We start from the raw sequence: 24,788 nt of genomic DNA on the forward strand, positions 1-24,788 counted from the left end.
CAATATAGATTATTTCTTAGACCTAGTAAGTCTAAGACTTGGCAAAACTTAATACTAAGGTAATTGAACTGCGTAAGTGATAGGTACAATAATATGCCGTTGTCGGTACTCACGTGGCCAGGGTCTGGTAAGCCCTTTACCCTCACAGGAGGTGATATCATTACCCCATACAGAGGAGCTGCGCAACAGAGAGTTTAGGTGATTTTCTCTCGGAAGCACAGCTAGGAGCCCTGAGCTGGAAACTGAGCCTGGGCTGTCTGGCACATGCCCCCTCCTGAGAGGTGACTGTGCTCCGTGGAGCTCCCAGTGCCCCCAGCACGTCCCCTCGTCCTTCCTGCTGCAATCATGCCTCCAACCCCCCCGGCAGCCGGCCCCTGTGGGGGCACTGAGGGCCTCTCGGGCTGCCGGAGCCCCATCATCCTGCGCGCAAGGCCCGGGAAGAAAGTACCAGGCCCCCGCGGCCCCTGGGAGCACCCGCTAGCTAGCCGGCAAGGCCGAGGTAGGCGCACTCGGGTTTGGCTCCCTCCCCTGGGGCCGGCCTTGAGGGCTCCTGTGTCTGGCCATGCCCGGCCCCACTGGCTCCACAGGTTCACCTGCACAGGCCTCTTCTTGCCCCCGGTGGCCCTTCCTGATGTGACCCCACACACTCCTGAAACTGCATCCTTGCCTCTGGCTCTGCTTCTGGGGGATCTCCTGCAGGACCTCAGCAAGGGTGGTCTGCGCGGTCAGCTGCTGAGGGCTCGCCTGGCACCCTCCTAAGCTGCTTTGCTGCGCTAACACAGCCCTCACCGGCAGCCTCAGATGCGAACACCGCGGCATAGGGGCGTCCTCCTCACCTGCCCTCTCTCCCCCAGCCCCGGCCATGCCCGGCCCCACAGAAACCATTCCCGATGGCCTGATCCCTTCTCCGTTTGGACAGAGCCCTCACGTCGGGGGTGACAGCGAGGATGTTGGCCCAGCCTTGCTCTGAGAAGTAAGGAGCAGAAGGAAGGGAGGGGCCAGGGGAAACGCCACATCAGGCTCTTGCCCTCACTGACAAGTTCCCTGCACCCCCCATCCTCCCATCTGGTGGGGACAGGCTCACATGGTAACCCCCCAGCGTCAGGCCCTGCCTGGGGATGAGCATTCCCAAAGGAAGGGCCACGGTCTGAAGAAGGTGAGTGTCCATGTCAGGCTCCCACGGGGGACAAGGGAAAGGTCCACCTGTCGGGCTCAAGGAGCCAGGGCTTCCGGGGAGGGGGCAGAGATCGGTTTCAACAAAGTACAGGCGGGTTGGTAGCCAAGAACGTGCTTCTGCTCTGCCCCCCAACATGGCTGCCAGATCCCTGACACTCCTGTCATCGAGAGGTGGGGACCCCCTCAGTCTAGGACGCCACGTGTGGCCCCAGCTGCGCCCAGGCCCCAGATGTGTGGATCGAAAGGCCTCCAGGCGATCCCACCCCCTGGGGCACTGAGGTCACCCTCCGCCGTGTGAGTCTTCCCGGTTGACACGGCAGACTGTGGAACGGGAAAGCCAACACCGCCGTGTCCTGTCTGAAGTCCGACCCACCAAGTCCACGAGCAGAGTGAAAGGTCAGGTGGACAGTACTGGGAGGGGCGGTCACCGCGTTCCGGGCAGCCTCCATCCGGGTGGAACGGCACCCAAGCACACAGAAATTCCCACTCTGCCCTCCGGACGCCTGGAGCTGGTCGAGCTGGACGAGGCACCACATACCACAGACAACTTGCAAGGAAAGTTTGGAAAATGCTGGATCCAACGCGTGTCTTATGTGAGCGAGAACTTGAATGCGCCCGTGTCCGTGAGGAAGTTCGAGATGATGAGTGGGTCAACGCGTTGACCGCTTCCCCCTCCTTTCAGTAAGGACAGCCACACTTTCCACGGAGAAGCCGGCCCTCCTCCTCCCTCAGCCCACTGGACTGCAAAAATTACAGCCATTTGTTATAGACCATTTCTTAGAAAGAATTTCTAAATATTTCTAAGTAACTGAGTTGCTAAACTTTCTCTTGTAGAGTCTGAATCACACACGAATCACTTCTTCCTGGTTCCCACCACGGCTGCTGTGTGGAAAGTAGCTGTCCCGGGCGCGAGGACCCCCCCTAGGACCCCGGGCCCGGCAGATCCTGGGGACGCTCACCCCGGGCCTCAGCCTCTGCTGCCATCCGGACGTTACAAAGGAAAACCGGTATTTCCCACCCCAGATGGATTTTGCAAAGGTTAGTGTGCCGAGGGGCAAGTCGCTCTGCCAAGTGACAGGTGACATGTCTTCACTTGCGTAAATGTTTCCAGAATAGAGTAAAATGTCGGACCGAATGTCTCATGGGTCCAGTCCCATGGGCTGCCCTGGGGTCCCAGAAGCTACTTGTCCAGAGGAGGCCCCATGTCCCGGGGGTCAGGTCACCTGTCAGGCCCCAATGGTATTTTCCAAACTTCCCGCCATTCCTGAGGCATCTCATCCCTGGCCCCGACCTCCACAGACAAGAGCCCCCCAGCCTCCCGGCCCACCACCCGCGTCCCTGTGAGAGCAGCTGGGCGGGCAGGGTTTGTCAACAACCCGCACAGGGGTGCTGAGCTCTGGGGAGAGGCGACTCCTGCAAGTCTCCACATTTGCTTGCAACAGTGACTCACGATTATGTCTAAGAAAGCCACCCAGTCTCCTGGGGTGAGCCGGCCAGGCCCTGTCAGAGCCTCTCCCACACTCCACCAGTGGCGAGAGTCCGCCGCATGCAGGGGATGGGTGGGTGCCTTCAGTCCCTCACCCCTGCGCCCGTTGCCTGCAGGTGCATCGTGGTGGGGGACGTCAGCCTCCCTGGGTTGGCTGGGGTCTGGGCCCCCCGAAACGGATTTGTCCTGGGTCGTTCAACAGGTACGTCCCATGAAGCCACCACTTCAACGATGACCAGCCTGGGCCCCCCGTGTCCCTGCTAGACCCCCAAGGACCCAGCACAGCGAGCGCCTGCATGAACAGAAGGTGCACGTCCCTGTCACGTGCAGCCAATGCTAACGGGGTCCCAGCATCTTCCGGGACAGGGCTGTCTCCACCAATTTCCTCCTCCCTCCGCACCCTTCACACGCCCCTCTGTCAGCTCGCACTAACCCACACGGGCCCCCAGACTTTCACAGAACCTAGCATGCCCTGCATTTTGTCCAGAAAGTTCCCTCTGATCTGCAACCCTCTATTCCTTGTTGCTATTGTTTGGGGAAGGAGTGAACAGCAAGAAAAAAACCCTTAAACTCACAGTGCGGCTCATTTTCTTAATTCCCCCTTGGAAGAACCAGGTAAAAAGGAGGAAACATGTTATAGTAACTTAAAATACAGAACATGAATCAGCTTTTTAAAAAGTACTTTAATAAAGAACAAAACAGATCAATACACATTTTAAGTAGATACAAAAATAAATATCCCTTTAGCCCATTCAAGATCTATCCTTTACTGTTTGAGCTAGAGACCAAAACCCGCTGTTCTGACATAATTTCAGAAAACAGATCTGTTCTCCTTAACAATACGATGTCGGCTTTGTTGGCCAAAGAAGAAAAGCCACTTCTGTTAATTTCCCTCGATTTTCAGGTGGATTCAAACCCAGCTCGAGGGACCCACGATGACTAAGTCTTGATACACATGCGAAGCCGGCATCACCTTCACGAAGTGGCCATGGGGAACGTGAACAAGGCTTCTCTAGCTTGGATTTCCAGAGACCCTGGTTATAAGGCTGCCAGATGGGCTAAGTGGGGATGACCCTGTCCCCTGAACCCCAGCTTCTCCCGCTTCACAGAAGTGCACCTTGACAGGTAAGGCCCCTTCCTGCCCTTTCACAGCGAGACTGAGCCAGGGCCGGTGGTGACCCGGCTGGTCAGGAGAAAGGACGAGGCAAAGCCCCTTCTCCCCACCCCGGCCTGGTGGCCACATGAGCGTGGAGCTGGCTTCCCGAGGCCGCAGCAGACACCTGCTTAGCTCACTTGGCACGCCAACCTCTGCCCGTCCTGGCACATCACCCGGGACACGGAGGGGGGGAGAGGCACCCCAACCGAGCAAAATACAACACTGCCCCCGCCAGAAAAGAATGTTCAAGTGCCTTTTAATCATAAAAGTCATTTTAGAGCCATGGTGGAGATGTGCTGTGTGCACAGTGGACGGTCAGTGGGGAGGCTGACCTGTCTTCACCCCTCTGAGCGTCTGGGGGTGGTAGATGCGCCTTCTCCGCGAGCAAACAGCCTGAGTGCTTCCAGGGCTGAAACTGGGCCTTCTCCCCCAGGAGTCGCAGCAAAGGGCTCTGCTGAAGAGCAGAACCGGGCACGGCCCGGGGCCACCCGGACCGCGAGGGGTCCTAGGGAGGGGGAAGGCACTGTCCCTGCCACCACCCACCCGGGGACTGGGGCACCGCGGACAGGTGGTCGTGACATAGTCCCAGTCCGCCCAAGCCACGCCCACACGCTCCACGGCCCAGCTGGGCTCTGGTTCACGGACTCGACGGCACAATCAAAATGCTTGCACGATGTAGTTACTTTTGCAGTCTGTGGTTTATAGCTCACTTTGTAAGAAAGAAGAAAATTCAGAGCAGTTTACAACAGGACAAGTAAAATGTGTGTATTTTGAAGACCGGTCAAAACCATCTAGAAAGATGAAAAGAGCAAGGGCTCTGGGAATGATTTAATTACAGAAATGAAAACCTAAGCTGCCTGGCAGGAAGGCCCACAGGGAACATTCTGGAACACACCAGGTCCTCCGGCAGGGACGTGCCCGCTGGGGTCAAATCCTAGGCCGCGCGCCCGTCCCCTAACACAGCTGGCGTTTTGCTGTCACCTTGAAGCGAGGCTGTTACCTAAGTATTTCTACATCTTATAAACAGGCTTAAAAAGTAAAGACCCTCCACATCGAGTCAAGCGTTGGAAACAGGAGTCTATCGCGGTAACGCAAGGGAAAGACAAAAGCAGCCTTGTCCCCACATCTCTTCCTGGAAGCAGTTACGTGCTGGTAAAACTGAAGGCCCAGACGTGGGCCTATCCCCAGACACTGAAGGCACCCGCCACGCGCGGTAACTGGGGGGTGCAGGAAGCCCACGTCTGAATCCCAGGTCACAGGGACAGCGCCCGGGTCGTCTGGGGCACGTTTCCACGCTTAAGAGTCCCGTCGTGCTCCTCCTGCAGGGGCGTCAGCGTCCAGTGCTTGGGGACGCCCCTACTGAACCAGGAGCCCCGCGAAGCGTCCCGCCCCAGCCACGGGCATCCGCACCCTTAAATACTGACAGTAACTGTAGGAACGAGGCGCGAGACGGGGCCGGATGGCACACCCCCGAGACAGGCTACACCGTGATCTGTTGGTTTTCTCTGAAGAAGGGTCTCTGGTGAGAGGTGCACACGTCTGGAAACATCCGGAAGACCTGGTCCGGCTGGGGCTCCTCGGGAGCCTGCATCAGGGGGCCGCCACCACAGCTCTTGCTGGCCTCCTCCACCAGCTGCCGCACGTACAGCTGCTCGATCTGGAGGGACAGACACAGGTCAGACGTAGGGCTGGGAAGTGTGGTGGGATGGTCTCGCACCCCAGCCAGATTCTCTGACTACTCAGTCCAAAGTGCCCACCGAGAACCTCCCCATGAGCCCCTAGGGAGGCAGAGGCAACGGAAGATCAAGTGGTATTCCCGGTCTGCGGTGCCGGCCGCAGCCACTCCAGATTCCACCATTAGAGTTTCATTCCTTTGCAGACCCTGAGGCAACTGAACCTTGCTAGAAGGCAGAATCTTGCTAGGAAGTGGGCTCTGACTTAAGGCAGGGGGAGGAAACCCAGATCCTGAGAGTCCTGGAGCGTGAGAAGATGACTGAGAGAGAGCAAGAATCCACAAGCCCCACGTGGAGGTCTCCCCGCGGGCCTGCCTCTGCCCACAGGCGGGGTCCCCCAGTCGCTGCTGCCTGTTCTCCAGCCCAGGACAGACGGAGTCCCGAAGAGTGGGCCGGAGAGCTCACCTGCACCAGGATGAGTTTGGAGCGCAGAGGGGTCAGATCCGGAAACTCTTCTCCGAAGCAGAGCACCACCCTGCTGTCCGGGAGCCGGCCCTGGTTGTTATAGAAGTGCTGCAGCTCTGCGGGGACACAGGGCAGGGGAGGGGTCACCACAGCTCCCGGCACGCTGCCCCGCTCCAATGTGGGCGCCCAGGGCTTTCATACCGGAGCTCACGCCCCGCACCCCACCCCTCTGCAGGCCGCGTCTCCAGCGAAGCCTGCCCCCCACGTCCCACAGAGATCCCAGGCCAGGTGCTGGAGACACAGGCCTGGAGGCTGGAGCTATTTCAAGCGGAGGCACAGACAGCAGAGGGGACAGAGCAGGGAGCCTGACGTTCCAGGAGGAGCACACAGGGCGGGACAGGAACCCCGGGACTCCGCACACACAAGGTCATCCTGTCTCACAATGTGCACCTCGATCCCTGAGTCCGACCCTGCGGCCTGCGGTGGGGTTTTTCTAGAGACCCTGGTCTTCCCGCCCGCGCTCAGGAAAGCCCCTGAAGCCGTGCCCTCGCTCGCACGCGTGCCGGTCCGGCCCAGAGAGGCTCCCCGGGACCACTCGGCCTGAAGGCAGAGCCGGCCAGGAACCTCCCCCAGCTGCAGGCACAGCACGTCTCCCGCTCCCCCAGGCCCAGAGCGCCCCAGGAAGGCTCGGGGCAGCCGCGGACGGCAGGACGCACCTCGGAAGAACCGGCCGGTGTCGAAGACCTTGACCACCTCGTCGCGCTCCAGCTTGTTGGGCTGGTCCTCGCGGAGCACGGCGTTGCCGCTGCAGAACACGCGGCCCTGGCACAGCCGCTTGACCAGCACGCCCTGGCAGCTGCTGTGCAGCAGGACTCCGCGCTCCAGGTGCCTGAAGAGCTTCCGCGTCACCTGCCGCTGCCGCTCGCTGGGGATGGCGTCCGCCGGCGGGAAGCGCACGAGCTCCAGGCCCTCGGGCCCGTACAGCTTGGCGCCCGGCAGGCCCGGCTGGCCCAGGGACAGGCGGCAGCCCTCGGGGCAGGTGGTGGTGGTCTGGCCCACCAGCTTGCCGCCGTAGTAGAAGCTGATGACCATCTGCGAGAAGGCTGCGGGCGAGGAGGCCCAGTCAGGGGCTTCGGGAAGGGGCGGGGCCGTCCTTTCCCCCTGCACGGCCGGGGGCGGGGGGTGTGGGGGGTGTTTAACTTCTCGGGGGCCTCAGGGCCTTCGGGGAAGTTCCTGCGCGCTTCTAGAAACCAGGCTTACTAAGGAAACTAATGACTCAATAAAACCACTCAGCGCGCTCCACTCTTCGGCGAGGGTCACCATGACCCGGATGACGCAGGAGTTCGGAAAATCGCTCCGTCTCAGGGTCCCGCTGGGACGCTCTCCTGCGAGGTCCTGCACCACAATCCCACGACACCCCGCCCACGCCATCCTACGTGCCCCGTAACCAGGGTGCTGCCCCACTCCTGACCGACGCCAGTGCTCCATTCGAGTTCAGGCCGGGGCAAACGACGGCGCCGCCCTTTCCTTGACAGATGCCGTCCCCTTGGGGTTCCGTGGATGTCACATTGTGACTCTCCAAACCCTTCAGCTACAGCTATGCTCAGAGGAGTCTACGGCCCAAGTCAGTCCGCGTTTCCATCAGCGGCCGTGGCACCCCAGCATCAAGTAAACGGAGAGAGGATTCTGCTTGCAATTTTCTCTCATGCCCTTGTCCCCTCAAGAAGCCCCCGGTGGGCACTGAGGGGTCCTTACCTCCAGCTCTGGACAAACCAGGTCTCTCGGCCTCGGGCAGGGGCAGCCAAGGGACCGGAATTTCTAAGTGTGTCTAGTCCTTGGACACCTCCCTCCCCGGGTTCTGCTTAAGAATCACTGGCTCAGAGACACCCAGCGGCTCAGCTGGTTGAGCGTCTGCCTCCGGCTCAGCTCACAATCCTACAGCTCTGGGATCGACTCCCGCGGCGCCCAGCTCCCTGCTCAGTGGGGCGTCTGCTTCTCCCTCTGCCTGCCGCTCCCCCTCCTTGTGCTCTGACAAATAAATCTCTTTAAAAAAGAATTATTTGTTCAATTAAGTACCCCCACTAGCGTTCTCAGGCTCCGTTCTCTCCCGGGGCGGAGCTAAACGGCATTCTGGAATCGCGCCAGGTGTCCCAGTCCAATCCACTTCCGTGACATGTGGGAACACGGAGGCCCACGTGGGGTCTCCCCTGCGGGAAGCGGCAGCCCCAGCATCCGACCTCAGGTCCTGTCCTGTCCTCCCACCCAGCCAGTCTGTAACACCACATCGCGCCCTGACACACTCCACAACTCCCTGCACCTCATCCCAGAGGAAGAAACACCCCCGCGGACCTTGTCCCCACGCCGCACCTTCACCCTGTCGCTGCCACGGCTGTACTCACACCGGCCCACGGCAGGAGAACTGGCTGCTTCCCAGGGGGCAGCAGACAGGGGCTCCCCACATGCCTGCATGAGGCTGTCCTCATGCCCCAGGGCAGCATAGCTTGGGCAAGGTTTGGGGGGCAAGGCCTGAGCCAGAACCACAGCGCCCGACAGGAGCCACAGGGCAAAAGCCACCACCAGGACCGCTACGGGGCTCCGGCTGGCCCCTCCCCGAGTCTCAAGGGTCCCCCACCCACCAGGGGACGGCCTCAGCACAGTGACACTGTGGTGACGATGCTGGGAGCACAGATGCCTTGACGTGGGAACCCAGCTGTGTGACCAGGCACAGGTGGCTTCACCACTCTATGCCTCAGTTTCCCTACCAGCAAAACAGATGAACAGTGGCACCCACCTCCCTCCGGCGGCTGAGGACGGCGTCAGCTCACGTGTGCGCTCTGCACCCATAAGCACCACAGGAGCAGCTACGACAAGACAAACCCAGGAAACAGGACGACACTGCCTGCGCAGAGGAGACCCCGGGAGCTCTAAGTCCTAATTCCGGGTCTATGTGGTACCCACCAGGGGCCGCTGCTAGTGCACCGGCCCTACCAGCACACAACCTGCCCAGCAGCCCGGGTAAGGAAACAGGTGTAGACGTTATGGCGTCTGCTGGGACGGCGGGACGGCTGCACGGGGCAGACGGGCTTCCCTCGATCCCCAGGCCAGCCCTGCGTCTGCGGTCTGCAGCACGGCGCCCCGCTGTCTGAGCTCAGACCCCGCCCTGACCCCCGAACGTCGTGGGCACACTCGAGGCGCACACAGGCAGCCACGGGGGCGTCTGGAGCCACTGGCCCACAGGGACATTGTTAACGCCTATCTGTGGTCACTCTGACCTGGGAAGGTTTCACATAAAAATCTGGACTCCTGATCTCCCCAGAAAAATGGGGCAATCAAGCCTGGTGGCATCTAAAGGCCACAGCATCCAACACTCCCCACCACCTTTCCCCTGCCCAGTCCCTCATCACCTCGTCCCTGCAGGGCCGAGAACAGGGGACCCCCAGCATCGACTTATTCATGCAGGTGGGGGGTGACTGGAACCGAGGTCCCAAAGTCCACAACCTCGAGAAGATTGGGTTCTGGTTTTCCTTAGCATGATGCAGAGCTACAGGCTGCTTCTCCCGCTGGGTGCTAGGACCTCTCTGGGGCAACCAAGCACACTTCCTCCTCACCCAGATGCCGCTGCCCTGCCCCCAGGAAGCACTGGTCAGCAGACAGCCCGGGCCGCGGCCCAGAGCAGACTAGGTCAGAGGCCTGGCCCTGTGAGCCAGGGCCACTGCCGGGCCCGCTGGAGGCAGCCGGGTGCCTGGCTTTGACCCGGGCCACTGCTTCCCAGCTGGGTGACCATGACCAGCGATTTAACCTCCAAGCCTGGGTTCCCTCCTTTGGGAGGCCAGAGCTGTGACAGTCCCCAGCTCACACTGCTGCTCTGCAGTGACACCAGTACTGTGAACAGGGACACTGCTCCTCTGGCATCTTCCTGCCTGGGTATGAAGCCGCCTCCACCACCCCGAACAGCCATCCCATGAGGGCCTTGGTCCAGACACCTCTCGGAGCCCCATCTCCTCCTCTGCACCAAGAGACCTCCGGTCCCCCAGACCCAAGGTCCCGCGGTCTGTCCTGACGAGCCAGGCTGTTCGCTTCCCGGAGAAGCGACAGCTGTTGGGGTAGACACCCTCAGTGAGTCCTAATGCAAATCCCAGGGGCCACTGGCAGGATGTCTGAGTCCCCAGCACAAGCAGACAAAAATGTACCAGAGCCCACCCGTGACCATGAGGGGCTGGAACACACACGGGACAGCCCGAGGCCCTACCCCCGCCCTGCGGCCCACGGGCTGTGACCCAGCACTTCTGAGCCTGTACAGGGGGGCCCGCCACAGCACCTCTCGCCAGGTGACGGGAGGTATGAGATGCAGACAGGGGAGTCACAGCACTGATCCTGGCACCTAGCCAGCCGCCACCATCGTCGCCATCCCCATCATCCCATCATCCCCATCCCCATCACCATCGTCATCACCCCCACCATCGTCATCACCACCACCATCATCTCCATCATCACCAAGTATCCTTATCATTATGAATTTGAGTGCAGAAGTCAGTTTAAAAAAAAAAAAAAAAAAGCACTCGTGAGACACTGGTGATGCTTAGCGACTGATGATATCCCTACCAGACACTCTAAAGGACACTCCACTTAATCATCACCACACTCCAGTGAAGTTCAGAGGGGCTCAATCCCTCTGCCTGGGAACTGCACCCAAACTGTCCCCATGCTCGTTCTCCTGCAGATTTACGCAGGAAGAGCTTTTTGGATCGATTTGGCGGCCCAATCGGAGAAGGGCCTCAGGGATGCCAGCCCCTGGCTTGCCCCCGCAGTGGAGGAGGAGGAATCGGGGTCCTGACTTCTGACAGCAGATCGGCTCATCCATGGACCCAAGCAGGCCCTCGGAGCTCTGCCTTCTAAGAGCGCCCATGTCGCACCCCGCCAGCCCGGCACGGAGCAGCCCTTACCTGAATGGTGCGTGTCGTAGGCAGTGTAGCCCGTCACCAGTGGCAAGCCTGCCGGAGAGAGTGAAAAGCAGATTCAGACCCAGTCGTGTGTGTGGAACCAGCCCAAATGCTCCCTCTGCAGAAATCTCTTTAAAAGGCGCCATGGTGTGCTCCTGAATTCCTACCAGAGGCTTCTACTGAATGTGGGATTCCCCCCACCCCAGCATGGTAACCCACGTTTCATACACCAGACCTCAGCTCAACCAGCAAAGGGGGAGGAAACGTCCTCTGGGCTGTGGGATTTTTGATGGAGGGTCAGTGTGATGCTCTGGGGCCCCATTTCCTCCCACCCGAAGGCCTCCTCTGAAACAGCACCAGCCTGCGTGCCCACCCCAGGCCTTGTCTCCAGGGGGGAGCCCGGGGCCCAAGCCAGCTTTCCCCAAATGCAGGGAGAGGGGGCTCGCCCAGGGTCCCGGAGGCCAAACTGCCACCACCCAGCCTGGCGGCCTCTGAAGCCAGCTGGGCCACAGTCCCTTCCCAGTGTCCCACAGGGAAACCTCGGGGGAGAGACTGAGGGAACACACAGCAATCCGTGCGCACCAAGAGCAGATAGGGGAGGCATCAGGAGCTAATAAATGCATGAATGTCTCCTTCAGCCCGTGACCCCCTGGACACGTGTCCCAGGGACAGTCCTGGTGTCTCCATTAGATGCGAGGACGGAGACTTTAAGTTACAAACTCCCCGCTGGCCATGGGATTCGAAGCCAGGGCTCCCAGAGAGCGAACACACAGTCCTGGTCCTGGTCCCGGCCCCGCCCCCCTGCCTCTCCGGCCTCCGCTCTGAGGGGGTCTCTGATGTCCTGGGGGAGCGGCTGGCGGGCCCACATGGCAAGCTCGAGTGCGGCCGAAAGCCCCATCTCCCCTCTGGTCTGGGAGGGGTTGGCCACCCCGTCCCAGGATCTTGGGCCACAAGCCGACGCCTCCCGGGGGAAGGGCCAGGGCAGGGTCTGGGGCAAGGTCCATGTGCCTTCCTAAGAGGCAGTGGGGAGGGGTGCGAAGTTACCTTCAGTAAAGCAGAGCTCAGGGCAATACCAGGACCCCCCGCCCCCGACGCCGCCATCCCCCACGAGCAGGGCGGTCCCCGGAAGGCCGGTCCTCACCTGCGCTGGGCTGCTGTATCCACCACTCCGGGAGCAGCTGGCTCCGGCATGCGTCGGGCGGGGAGGGGCTCCGCTTGACGACCCCCATGTAGTCGTCCATAGACGGCTGCGGGAACAGGGCGAGTCAAGAGCCCTGCACTCACTGGGCTTCCAGAGCGGGACTCGGGGGTTGGGACACATGAACAGATTAGACTTAACCAAAAAGCCACACCGTGTGGGGACGCCTAGATCCCAAGACACAAGGAAAACCTTACTGTGCACCTTGACCGATCCGGACACACCCACCAGCATGAGCCTGGGCGGCTGGCCACTGCAGGACCCCCGGTGAGTTTATGGCTTTTTTTGTGAAACTGCCTGTCGCAAAACCAACGGCCAGGTCACCTGGCTGCCCCGATGCGCTGGAGAGGCAGAAGGGTCTGGGACTCCAGCAAACTGATGCTGGACAGACTCGCGGGACTGAGCGCGACCTGCCTCCCTCTCCACTCCTAGACCGCCGGCTCTGACTCCTGAACGGAGGCCAACGGCTCTCATCAGCAAACCTGGGAAATCTGGGTTTCTCGGGGCCCTGGTGTGCCAACCTGACCGCCTCCCTCTCGGAGCCGGCAGGAAAGCCTCGCAGGGGAAACGGGGTGTCGCTGGAGATGCGAGGCCAGGAATGCATCCCGTCCGCTGCCAGAGACCACCCCGAAGCCCAGCCGCTGCCGCTCGCACCCAAGCCAGGCCGTCGAGCGGAGGCTCCGCGTGGCCATCTGCACGTTCTCAGGCAGCCGGGTGACTCCTGAAAATCCCGCTGCGGCCACGCGGGCATCAGAAAGACTGTCGCGCCCACACCGCCTCTCACCGCCTCGCGCCCACCCAGCTATGCTGGGTCCCCCTGCTAACAGCCCGAGAAGCAGAGGTGCGAGGCGGACGGTGGGACCAGGAAAGGCTGCCTGCAGAGCTGCGGCCGGCATCTGAGACCCCACGGGTTTTGCCGACAGGGACCTCGCCAGTCCTCGGCTCACAGCCCCCAAAAGGAGTTTCCGTGTGGTTCCAACAGGCCTGACTACCCACCGCCCAGAGGCAGACTAAGGCAGCAGCCTGCGGGCGACAGCACCCCGTCCCCGTCGTAAGGCCAACCCCAAGCCTGGCAGCGAGTTTCCGTCTTGTTCACTGCAGCCCGCCCAAGAGCCAAGGGATTCCGCGATGCGTTTTCTAAGACCGCTAGTCAGAACGTTTAAAATAGGGCAAGTCCACAGCTGGCGCGAACATCACTGGCCCAGAGCAGGGAGCTCCGCGGCACCGGGATGCACTTGGGGATCGAGGGGAAGGGGCTGCCCGCTCACCTCCTTGATGAGCTCGTCGATCTCAGGTCGCCCGCACTCCATCTCGGTGATCTCGCTCACGCAGCCGGGAGTCGCCACGCCTAATTTGCCTACGGAAAATTGGGCAGACGCGTGACACACGGCCCAGAGCATCGCAGCCATCATCGAGGGCAGAATCAGGGCTGGCTTTTCAGTCTGGGGTTTTTTTTTAATGCTGAGTTCAACAAAATACAGGTCAGTCGGTGTCTTCGCTGGTTTGGAAGAAGCCCAGAAACGATCGCCCATGCTGCCTCAGCCGTCCGATCGTCCAGGTCAAAGGGAGAAGTTGGCGGTTGTCTGTAACACTCAGAGGGCTGGGACGGCCGTGTGGCTTGTTCCCGCTGGCCAAGAAGGAGCATGAGCGCCCATCAGACACACTTCACACCAGGCGCTCACCACCCATCTAGGGCACATCTATAAGCCGGGCTGTTTGAAGACACTCAAAGATTTCTTGGCACAATGTGTGCGCAGATTGGAGTCATTTTTTAAAGTTAATTGACAGGAAATGTCTCTGTGGCTTTTCCAAATACACAGCGCGCATCTGTGCACACACCAGGCGTGCGCACATGGAGTACCGGAGGACGGGCCCCATCAGGCACAGCCTCCAGGCCCGGGGGGCCCCATGGCAAGCCCCCACCCCAGGCTCCACTCCCTCCCCACACTCACCCCTACCCCTGGGCCAGAGATGTGCCAGCCGTTTCCTATAACCAACGGGCTCCTAACTGACCTTCACTCCATCCCAGCTGAATCCAGACTCTACTTGGAGACTCAAGGACTGATTAGAAGCTGAGGATGGGGGAAGTAGAGGGAAGTGCAGGGTAGAGGGGGCCCCCCAGTGAAGCCTGCAAACCACTGAAGTACGGAGCAGAGTGGGTCCATTTAGACACTATGCAAATGCAGCGTCCCCCGCCCCCTGAGAACCGACTCCTTCTGTAACCCCCACCGGGGCAGGTGATGCTGGCTGCACCCCACGCTAGAAGCTAGCTGGGCTCACCTGCCAGGTCAAGCTTGGCTGAGCCGGCGCAGGGGGCAAAGAAGTCACACTTCTCCATTCCCTCAAACCACAGCTCATTTGGGGCTGATAAAAATTATCCAGAACTTGGACGTAAGAGGGAAAGATGCATGCCTAGCCTTTCAGAGGCCTCCCGGAGCATTACCGGCAAGGCCTCCCTGTCACGATCAAGGTCTCAGTCTCCCAGTCAAGGTCAAGGCCTCCCTGTCACAGTTGTCAGACTCTCCAAGGGAAGGCTGGTCTGACTTACTGCTGATGACCAACTCAGCCATGTTCGGTGCTAACTTACACACCGTGAAGCTACAAACTCCCAAAACTAGGGTTGCCCACTGGGGACGGGACATCCAGTAGCTGGGCTCGCGGACCAAGTGCCACCCGAGCCTCACAGTCTCCGTCCCACGGTCCCTGTCCTGTGCTGGCTCCCCTGGGGAGGAGTTTAAGGACTCTGGCCCAGGCTCACCATAGATTTGCGATCGCCACAATTTTAACTTAAATTCTCTGTCGACAGTGTCAAGCCTCCCCCAGTGGGAAGAGCTCGGACTCAGAATGTGTGCACAGCCCGGGAGAGCGTCTGAGCGCTCGCTTTCCTTCAGGCTCCAGGGACCAGTCACTCCGGAATCACCGCTTCCCAGAGCCCCCCGGTAACCCTCAGGCTCTAGCTGGGTGCCAAGGCGTCTGGGATCTCCGGCAACGAAGCCAACAGCGCCATCATCCTCCAGAGCATTCAGGAACGTGACCCTCCGCCTGCCTGCGTCCACCTGACTGTCCCCAGCCTCCTCTAGGCCTTGTTAGAAAACAGAAGGAGCCGCTCCTTCACGCTGCCCAGGCCTCTCGCCCCTGCCCGGCCCTGTGACCGCACCCCAGGGAGGCCCCACTGTCCACTCCCGGGCTGACGGCGGTCAGCAGCAGGCGGCCCGACCTCCCCACCCTTTCCTCCCATGGGCGCTGCCTCCCCCCAAGTGGAAACTGCCACTTGGCCAGCGGACAGTGGCTGAGGTCAAGGGGAAGCGCTCTCAGGATCTGCTGGCGCAGACGAGAGGACAGTGAGCTGAGCCGCAACCGCTCGCCCAGATGTCCCCCCACCCAGCACCCAGGCTCTCCGGCAGGGGGGCTATGGGCCTGGCGGCCTCTGCTGGACCCCGCGCCCGTCCTGGATAGTTACATTTTTGCTCTTCCTCGGGCACGATGCGGTACACTTTGTAGGGCTCAGAAATGTCCAGCTGGGACCGGTCTGTCACTTCCTCAAAATCTGGGCTCTTGTTCAAGGCGCAGCGGAGCCTCGTCTTCCAAGTGGCCGGCTCGGCTTTGTCCCCTTCCTTGAACTTGCCTTTGAAAACCGCCCAGGCCTGAAGGAGCAGAAAGCAGCACATGAAAGAGGCGGCCAGCCCCGCCCCAGCCCGACCACCGACACCCACAGCCACAGTCAGGGCCTGCGCAGATCTCGCTGTCCTGACAGCCACCTCTGGCCATCAGCTCACACTCGGGGCATCTGGGGACCTTCGGGACCCGTGGACCTCCGTCTCAAAAAGACAAGGCCAGGAAGGGCCCCTCCCCAACCAGGACCACCCAAGGGAACCAGAATGCGGGCCCTGCCGGTGGCTCCTCCCCACACACATCTTGGATCTGCCTCTTGGCGAATCCTTCCCGGGACCAGAGGGCCAGGAGGGGCCTGAGGTCAGCGAGCGCAAAGAGGAAGTCGCACATGGTTTCACTAGAATGTTCAAAACAAAGAACAATTTGTTGCTTTTTCAAATCAACCCCTAGCCAAAATTTAGCATGAAAAGGGAACATTTGCAAGAAGTCTGAATGTGGTCATACGCCGCCCTGCTACTTTTAATAGAAATTTTGCTTTGCATTTTGGCATTCTAACCCTCCCAGCCCCAGCCACAGCCCCAGGGCCCTGCTTAAGAGGCAGCAGACTGTTTTCTGTCGCGGCTGGTTCTCCACAGCTGTTCCTGACCTCTCCAAACCTGACGGTCCTCTCAACCAGGACCAGAGCTCCAAGCTGGAAACCTGCAAAAGCCACAACACGGAAGGGGGCAGAACTGAAAAAAAATCCAGGTGACTACATGGACAGGCAGTTTCAAGATTCTGAAACTGGAATCCACACACACCAATGACGGGGTCAGGGCTGTCGGGTGAAAACCTTGGTCTCTGGCAAAGTCAGAGCCACCTGCCGGCCTCCGTCAACGTGAGGTCTGGAGGGAACCCTCAGCCCGACTCAGGAAGACGCCAGTCTTCTCAGGGTGACCTGGTCAGGGCTGAGACACCACGGTCCCTATGGTCAGCCCCATGGAGTTCCCCACAGCAAGGGTCCTCAAGGTCAATGACCACAGACAGCTGTGCCCTGGGGACTGGTGAGAGGCAGATCCTTGGGGCCCAACCCCAGGGAGTCCCCTTCAGTACGGGGGTGCTTAGTCTGGGAACCCGCATCTTCAGCCAGCATCCCAGTGACCACCGTCCGGTGACCCGAGGTGACCAGGGGGCCACACGGGCAGAACTCCGTGACACACCCTCACCCCCCACCCCCACCCCCAGCAAAAGACCTCACAGCTTCTCTGTTGAGGCCCTGAGCTCAGATGGCGCCGCAGCCGGAGGCGAACGGAAGAAAGTTCCTCATGGGGCACGCGACTGTCACCCCCTTCTCTGACGCAGACACAAAGTCCCCTCTCACGGGAATGGTTTCCCATCCCTCCTAATCATTCAGTGTTTTATTAACAGCATCGCAGACCGGGCTGGGATTCGCTTTTCTCAAGGAAGGCGAACCCCTCGCACCTTCAACAGTATTTCCGCTTTTCACACAGTTAAATCCGAGTTTCCCCACTTGGGCATTACTGCTGTGTGCAGCTGGAGGGTACTCGGGGTGGACACCGTCCTGTGTGGGACCGAATGTCTAAGAGCATCCTGGCCTTGACCCACAGAGCCCCGGCCATGACAATGGGCACTGTCTCCAGACCCGGCAAAGGGTACCTCGGAGAGGTGACGAGCCAATGAGCCAACACACCCCTGCCCTACCCCTGCCGCAAAGCCCTGGTGAATCCGCGTTACAGGCAGCCCTCGAGGGCTGGGCTTCGGGCAACGTTAGGACCTGCCAGTTTTCTACAGGGCCTATGTCCTATCCCACATGCCAGGCTCACACTCACCCGGCCCTCCGGGACATCCTGGCGCAAAGTGGGGTGCTCAGTCGGGGGCGCCCCAGTGGGCTTCAGAGGTACCTCGCTCCCAGTCCTGCCCCAAGCCTCTCGGGCTCTCCGGCTGGCTCTGAAACATCGGCTTAGCTGGGAGCTCTCAGGACCCTTCCGCAGCCTCAAGTGGAGCCATTCGGAGGCCCGGGGCAGTCTGCGCCCCACACGGCGGCCGCCCGCGTGCCCCAGGGAACCGGGGACCACAAACTCTTCCCGATTCGATGTTACAGTCTCGTCTTGTGTTTTAAAAAATCAAACGCTTTTTTTTTTCCCCTCGATGGCCTACTGCATTTGAACTATCTGTGCTACAAAGTCCGTTCTAAGGTCATTTACCCCGTCACAGGGCTGCTCAGAGAAACGACCCTCAGCTTCACCAAATGCTTTTCTAAAAATAAGCATGAGCGGACAGGAGCGCCTCAGGGCACTCAAAGACAGAATATGCTCGGCCTTTTCCGATCCCATCTCTGGCCTACCCCACAGGGCCGGCCACACAATCACACCCGCACACCGTGAAGAATTCTCTGGATAAATGGCTTCACGCTCCATGGGAAGGTTTTCTTTGAGTGTCCCCAACAGGAGGTTCTCTACTTACCCAGAAAACTTGTGAGCCTCTCACCCTGTGCAGGTGCGTCTGGGTGCTGCGGGGAGACGCACTCGGAGGCTGGGCCCGGCTGGTGGGGTCCCTCCCTATTTCTGACCAGCGGGCCATCCTCCCAGGGGCCACCAGCCCCGGGGGGCCCCCACATCCCCCTCCCACCCCACTTCTGCTGAGATTGTGGGTCCTCTCAGATTGCCACACTGAGCGACTGCGTAACGAACGGAAGCATTGGGGGTCTTGCACATTCTTCTCGCCACTGTTGAAACGGCCATGAGGCACATTGCATAAGACATAAATCTGGAACTTTATTTCATTACCCCCAGAGCCTAGGCTGAAACAGGGACAAAGTGCAGGGAGAGGCCTTGCATGGCCACCAGGAGACACAGCCAAGGACATGCGGCCCACTGGTCCAGTGTTCCCCCCGCCCCCAAGAGGTCTCAGTGAAGTCACCCGGAACCCGGGCCCTTAGCACCCCAGGCATCCACCTAAATCTGCTTATCCTCGCCACGGTCAGCAATGCTCGCAGGCCTCCGTGGGGAGGGGGAGACGCTGCGGGGTTGAGGGGTGCTGCCGGACATGCTCCCATGCCCAGGCGGCCCCATAAGCAGGAACCATCTGGCCTGAGAGGTCAACAGTGCCAAGGGTGAGGAGCTCTGGTCTGCAGCCATCCACGACCCAGAATTCCCGGCAGAGCCAGAGGACCCTGGGCCCCGGTGACATTTAGCTGGGTCTTTCCCTGGAGAGTCGGCAGGAAGCCTAAGGCAAAGCCCTCTATGGGCGAGGAGTCCTCAGCGGCAAGGGTAGTGAGACAAAGGATCTCTTCCGTGGGGAAAAATGAGGACACCGGAGCTACCCGGGGTCCTGGAAGGCGAGATAGGGCAAACCATCCACGTGGGCCCACTTTCTGGAGGAGAGCCAGTAACTGACCGCAGTTTCCCAAAGAGATCTGGGAGCCCGGATCAGAGATGGAACAGAAGTGTGGAAACGTGGAGCCCTACCACCACCGCCACAGAGAACCCGAGGGCCGACCCACCCCTGAGGCTGGCTGTGACCTGCAGGTGCCCCGCTCCGGGGCCAAGGCACGGTCTTCTGTCATTTCTGTTCGGCTGCCAGAACAGCATCCCGGGCTGCCCTGGGGTCCCACAGGCCTGTGCTCCTGCCCTCCCCTCGGTCTGGGGTCCTACTCCCATCCCTCCACAATTCCACCTGCCCGCCCTCCCATCCCTGGACCCCAGATGCCCACAGAACAGGGTGAGGGGGCAGGGGCTCTGAGTCAGCCACCGTGGGCTGCGTCCCACTGCCAACCCCCTTGACCTCAGGATCCAAATCTCCCAGGGGGGGCCTGCATCCCCCAAGTCTCAGAGAAGCCTGCAGGGGACGACGACCCACAGGGGACCCTGAGAGCCCAGCTGGGCTGCCCTGGCTCTGTGGCCCAAGAGCTGGGAGACCTTGGACAAGTCACTTCTCCTCTTGGGGCCTCCACGGAAGAGGAGGAGAAGCGCCTACTGGATGGGAGTGTGTGGAAGGACAAACCGACCCGCGGGGCAGGCTGGGCACAAGCAAGTCTCTCCACGCTTGGGTACTTCTTGTGTGCAGGGGAAGGAAGACTATTTTTAGAACCTGCTGCAGGTTCGGGGCACCCCACATGACCCGGCCCCGGAAGCAACGACAGATGGTGTCTCTCTCATCTGGGCTGACCCTCCACTGTCAGGCAGAAGTAAGAACATGGAAAGAACCAAGACTTACACCCTTCCTAGAATTCGTAATGGAAGTGAGACGGGAGCCCAGGGGATAAGGTTTCAGTCTCGGGGCCCTGAAGACTGCTCGCTCCCCGACTGTTACTTCTCGTGCGGAAGAAATGGGGAAAGTGGCCTCCATCTCCCCACCGGGAACAAGCCAACAACATCCCACTGACCGCCAAGAGACAAGGACACACAAGAGATGTGAGCAGCCTGCAACCTCGTCTGTGGGAGACCCATTCAGCACCTGATCAACGTTTGTTCTAAAAAACTGGAATTATTTTCAAGACAACGAGAACGAGGTCCCTCAACACCCGCACGGGCCTGGAGGAAGACGGACCACCCGGCCGAGGGGAGGGAGTTCAAGTCCGCACCTTAAAGATGGACGCGTCCACTTCCTGGTTGTAATCCTGCTTGCCCGCGTGCTTCCAGGGGATCCGGAACATGCTCTTCTCGTCGCTCTCCCAGATCAGCCCTGGGTACAGGCCGCTGTCGATCTGCTCGATCAGCCACTGCCGGAGCCGCCGGCCACCGTTCCGGTCACACATCCTGGGACAAAAGCGCACGTTCAGTGACATTATAGACACCGCCGGGAAATGGGCAGCTGCCCCGCCCCAGGTGTCGGTCCTTCCCGAGGTCTTCGCGGGTGCCCCTTCCAGCCTCTACCCGCTCTGTCTCAGGCAAACACAGCCACAGGGAAGGGCACCTTCCATTTTGAGCACGAGATGGGGAATCATCGCCTTCACGTGTCCAGGCCCTAGAACGAGCAGCTCATCACGCGGAAAGCCAATCCCCTGACTTGATGCCCAACGGGACCAGCGTTTGTTAACAAATAGAGCATCTGTGCGCTCCAGGAAAGAAGGGATGCCAGAGCCGTCCCTCCCGGACCGTTGCTTCTCAGACGGGTTACTGACAAGAGCGAGAGTCTGGGAATGAGACCGAGCTGGGGTCCCACTTGAGTCCCACCATCTCCCGGCTGGGGGCCGAGTCATGCTTTCAGCGTGGCGTGCCCCGGGAGAACCACCAGCCCTCGGCTCCCTGGGGGAGGGCTCAGAGGAGGCACTTGCAGCCACGCCTAGACCTTAGAAGGTCCTCTCTAAACAACAGATGTCATCCTGACTGTCCTCCTCGGGAAGGAACAAAAGCAAGGAAACCAGCCGCAGCGGGGGAACAGAGCGAGGTCGGCCAGGCTGGGCTCTTCCGGAAGGCACCAGAATTTGGGGACATCGCCAGGGTGCCCAAAGACATCCTCTGGAAGAGCGTTCCTGCCAGAACAGGGAGCGTTCCCAACAGCAGACAGAAAAAGAACCACCAAGCCGTATCGACACACAGCCCGCGTTTACAAGAACAGGGCTGGAAATCCCCTCAACAGTTGGGCAGACGCCCACCAAAAAAAAAAAAAAAAAAAAAAAAAAAAAAGGCATTTCTACTCTTCTGATTAAAATGTGACCTCTTTGGGCAAACAGGTTTGAAACCATCAGTAGTGACAAGACATAATGTCCCCAAGAATACAGTCACATCCAGAGCCCTGCTGCTCCATAAAGCAAGAAGGGTGCGACTTGGAAACCAGCCACCCTCCACGTGGCTGTGGGATCAGAAAGGGGGGGTCCAGGTCCTGGGGGGAAGGTGAGTCCCAAGTGCCGACTGTGACTTTTCTATGCCCACCAGTGGGTGTAAAAGGGGTGACGTGGGTGGAATTAGGAATTGGACTTGAATTTGGAAACTGAAGACCCAGCAAAGGCTTTTCTCCCACATGACCTCAGGAAAACCACCTGAGGTGCTCTGAGGCTCTCCTCATAGGCCAAGTGAATGAACTATACGTCACAGGCATCCCACAATTCCAAAACAGTCCCCTGTGCTTCTAAATAAGGAGGTAAAGATTTAGGAGGGACACCTAGGGAGAGAAAAGAAACCCCACCACCAAGCACCCCCCAGAAAGTAACCTAGCACGGTCCTGGTTCCTACAGATCCTTTTGAGTTGAGAGACCGCCTTGCTGGAGGAGCACGCCGTGTGCGCCGGAGGAAGGCAAGGGGGCCCTGAACACAACAGGAGGGCTGGTGGCTGCGGATCTGACAATTCTGTGAAACGTGCCCACTCATCAGGACTCGGCTCACCCCCTTAGTACAAGGGTCACAAACCAGACTCCACGCTCCGGGAGCCTCCCGAAAAGGAAAAGCAAGACTTTTTTTTGGATGGGCAGCTTTTCTAGAAAGTGGGTCAACACCTTCTTATCAAGATTTCTGATGGACTTGGGGCACCTGGGGGGGCTCAGAAGGTTAACGGCCTTCGGCTCAGGTCATGGTCTCAGGGTCCTGGGATCGAGCCCCGCATTGGGCTCCCTGCTCAGCGGGGAGCCTGCTTGTCCCTCTCCAACTGTGATCTCTCTCGCTCCTGCTCTCTCTCAAATAAATAAATAAAATCTTAAAAGAAAAAAAAGATATTTCTGATAGATTCATAGCCCCCAGCATTGTTTAAGGATAATGGTCTTGGTGATTTATAAGGACAGGAAAGGAGAAAAGAAGGTTTCGAGAGGGGTCAGTGAGAGGAAGAGTGAATCACAGAATGTGAAAACGGGACAACACTTCGGACACCATCTAACGTAGCCTCCTCGCCAACCAGAGGAAACACGGAAGCCCAGAAGGGCACCTGGACTCCCAGGCACCCCGGCAGGCTCTCATTGTGCTCACTTGCAGAAAAAAAGCTAAGACATCATTACCGGATCTGAGCACATGGACAGCCCCCCACCGGAGCTCAGAGATCACCGCCTCAGACTCTAAGTGGCAACACAGGCCTAAGATTCTAGTCCCCGAGGGCCCACAATGATTTATGGAATGCTAACGCATTAATCCCAACAAATGTCAAGCCAGAAAAAAAATTCAGAAGCCCGGTCACATGTGTATAACTTCCTCTTCCTTGATTTTTAGATAATCATTCTCTTTCTGGGCCAAGTCCCAGCTGGAGCTAATCTGCATCTCAATAAACAGGACCCGGGGCTCAGGCTTCCCAGGCGGGAGGCTATCAGAGGCTGCAACGGCCCCACCCAGGCCGGATTCCAGGATGTGCCCAGGGGTGGTGCCGGACTCACCTTCCACACCTCTCCCACCCGCTGGCCGCCGGGCACCTCCCCCACCCCCAGGCTACCAGCTTCCACGTCGTTTGCCACTCGGGCCCCAGCCTTTCCAGGATGACCGAGCCACTCCCAGTTCTTTTCTTGGGAAGAACCTGCCATAATCTCAAAGGACAGGCTCAGAACCTGCAAGTCTGGTCCAGCTCCTAACTTCGGTTTAAAAGACAAAAAAGTGTGTTATACCCCCCCATAGGCCTAAATTCCGGAACATTCGCTGTCTCGTTCCCATTCACATGCACCCCACAGCCCCGGGGAAGCAGCAAATCTCACCCCGTGAGGTCTCCCCTAGCGCTGGGGTGCCCTGTGCACCCCGATGCTGTGAGCGTGAGCCCCACACAGCCAGGGCCTTCTTGCCAGGCAGCCAAGGGCCTCTAAGCCCCGCAGAAATCGCCGTCGTCCGGCCTAAGTGCACGCCCGCGCCCCGCCAGCCCGCGCCCCCCCCCCCGACGGCCACCGCGCAGCCCCTTGGTCGTGACGCTCGGAGCCGACCGCGGGCAGCAGGGCTTGGGCAGGACCGGGGAGCAGGTCTTGCACAGGAGGCACCACCAGGCCACTCCCAGGTCTTCAGTGCAAACCCGACGCCTTGGTCCATCCCAGCCCGTGGGGACCCGCCGCCCCATGCTCAGCGCCTGGACTTTAGGTCTGAGCTCGGGAGGAAGCGCGGAGGAGGAGGGACGGAGCCGGCGGGGCCGCTGCCCACCCGCCGCCGGGCAGCCTACCTGCCGCCGCGCGCGCGCCCGAGCTCGCCGCCCGCCTTCGGCGCCGCCGCCCGCGTTCCCACGCCGGCCGCCGCGCTCGGGAGATGCGGCCGCGGGCTCCTCGGCGGCGCGGGTCTAGGGCTGGGGGCGGGGTCGGGGGCGGGGCCGGCGTGCGGAGCGGCGGCCGCGCGGGCCAATGGGCGCGGGAGGGCCGCCGGATCCGGCCAATGGGCGCGAGCGCGCCGCCAGCACCACCCAATGGGCGCGGCCCGCCCGGCCCGCCTTCTTCGAAGCGCTTGGCTTTCCGAGAAATCACTTTGCGCAGAGGCGGCCGCTGACGGCCGGGGGCCCTTCCGGGGTCCGCGCTGGGGGGTCCCGGGGGCGGCGCGGGACGGGGGTGCCCGCAGGAATTCCCGCGGGGGCGTCCTCGCGGCCGAGTCAAGGGCAGGGCTGGTGGCGGGCGTCGGATGGCGGAAGTCGAGGCGCGGCCGGGCCACCGGGGCGACGCGGGGGTCGGACTACGGAGGTCGGGGCGAAGCCGGGCCCGCGGGCGGAGGCGCGGGTCGGATCCTGGAGGTCAGGACGCGCTGGGCCTGCCGCCGGCTTCAGATCCCGGAGTCAGGGCTCGGGGGTGGATGCGGGGGTCAGACCGCACGGGTCCGGGCCACGGCGGAGACCCTCGGAAGTCACGGCTGGGGTGGCGGCGGCCAGGGGTCCGTGCCGCAGACAGCCCGTGGCCCCAGCAGGGTGACCCCCATCTCAGCCAGTGTGGCCCCGATTCCTGGAACTGCGCGGGAGCCATCCCCCACCCGAGGGAGCCCCTAGGAGCATGTCCAGACAGGGGCAAACTTGACACCTGACCCGTGTTACTCAGACCTGGTCCTCGGTGACCGGGGGCGGCAGCTGAGCGGGGCTGTGAAAGGAAGAAAAAGTGCCCAGCTAGAAAAGGCTATCTGAAGCCATCGCCCTCTGAGGACCAGAAATAAAATCAGAATGGTCCAGCATATCAGCGCTAGAATGTCCAATTAGGAAGTTTTTATCATAAATT

At 60.3% G+C, this 24,788-nt stretch overlaps 1 protein-coding gene across 3 annotated transcripts; it reads right to left on the bottom strand.

Moving 5' to 3' along the window:
- Positions 1-3,325: 3,325 nt before the first annotated feature.
- On the bottom strand, positions 3,326-23,876 carry IRF8 (interferon regulatory factor 8). 3 transcript variants are annotated; one of them, XM_047711075.1, is made up of 9 exons: positions 23,762-23,876; positions 20,289-20,463; positions 15,555-15,738; positions 13,363-13,451; positions 12,038-12,143; positions 10,900-10,947; positions 6,673-7,059; positions 5,957-6,072; positions 3,326-5,475 (listed from the first exon to the last, which is right to left on the bottom strand). In XM_047711075.1, exons 2-9 carry the CDS (start codon positions 20,460-20,462, stop codon positions 5,299-5,301), a joined length of 1,281 nt encoding a protein of 426 aa, XP_047567031.1. In that variant the 5' UTR covers position 20,463; positions 23,762-23,876; the 3' UTR covers positions 3,326-5,298. The 3 variants fall into 3 exon arrangements, with proteins under 3 accessions (XP_047567031.1, XP_047567030.1, XP_047567032.1); XM_047711074.1 differs by lacking the exon at positions 23,762-23,876 and adding an exon at positions 20,621-21,234; XM_047711076.1 differs by lacking the exons at positions 15,555-15,738; positions 23,762-23,876 and having other exon boundaries at positions 20,289-20,422.
- Between the last annotated feature and the right edge of the window lie 912 nt (positions 23,877-24,788).

This window comes from Lutra lutra, chromosome 17, assembly GCF_902655055.1.
Source record: "Lutra lutra chromosome 17, mLutLut1.2, whole genome shotgun sequence".
Taxonomy (NCBI): Eukaryota; Metazoa; Chordata; class Mammalia; order Carnivora; family Mustelidae; genus Lutra; species Lutra lutra.

Coding starts and splice junctions, on each gene's coding strand:
- IRF8 (XM_047711075.1), bottom strand. CDS start 20,462: ATGTGTGACCGGAACGGTGGCCGGCGGCTCCGGCAGTGGCTGATCGAG. Junction 15,739..20,288: donor TGGACGCGTCCATCTTTAAG/GTGCGGACTTGA, acceptor CTGCTCCTTCAG/GCCTGGGCGGTTTTCAAAGG. Junction 6,073..6,672: donor CACCGGCCGGTTCTTCCGAG/GTGCGTCCTGCC, acceptor GTGTCCCCGCAG/AGCTGCAGCACTTCTATAAC.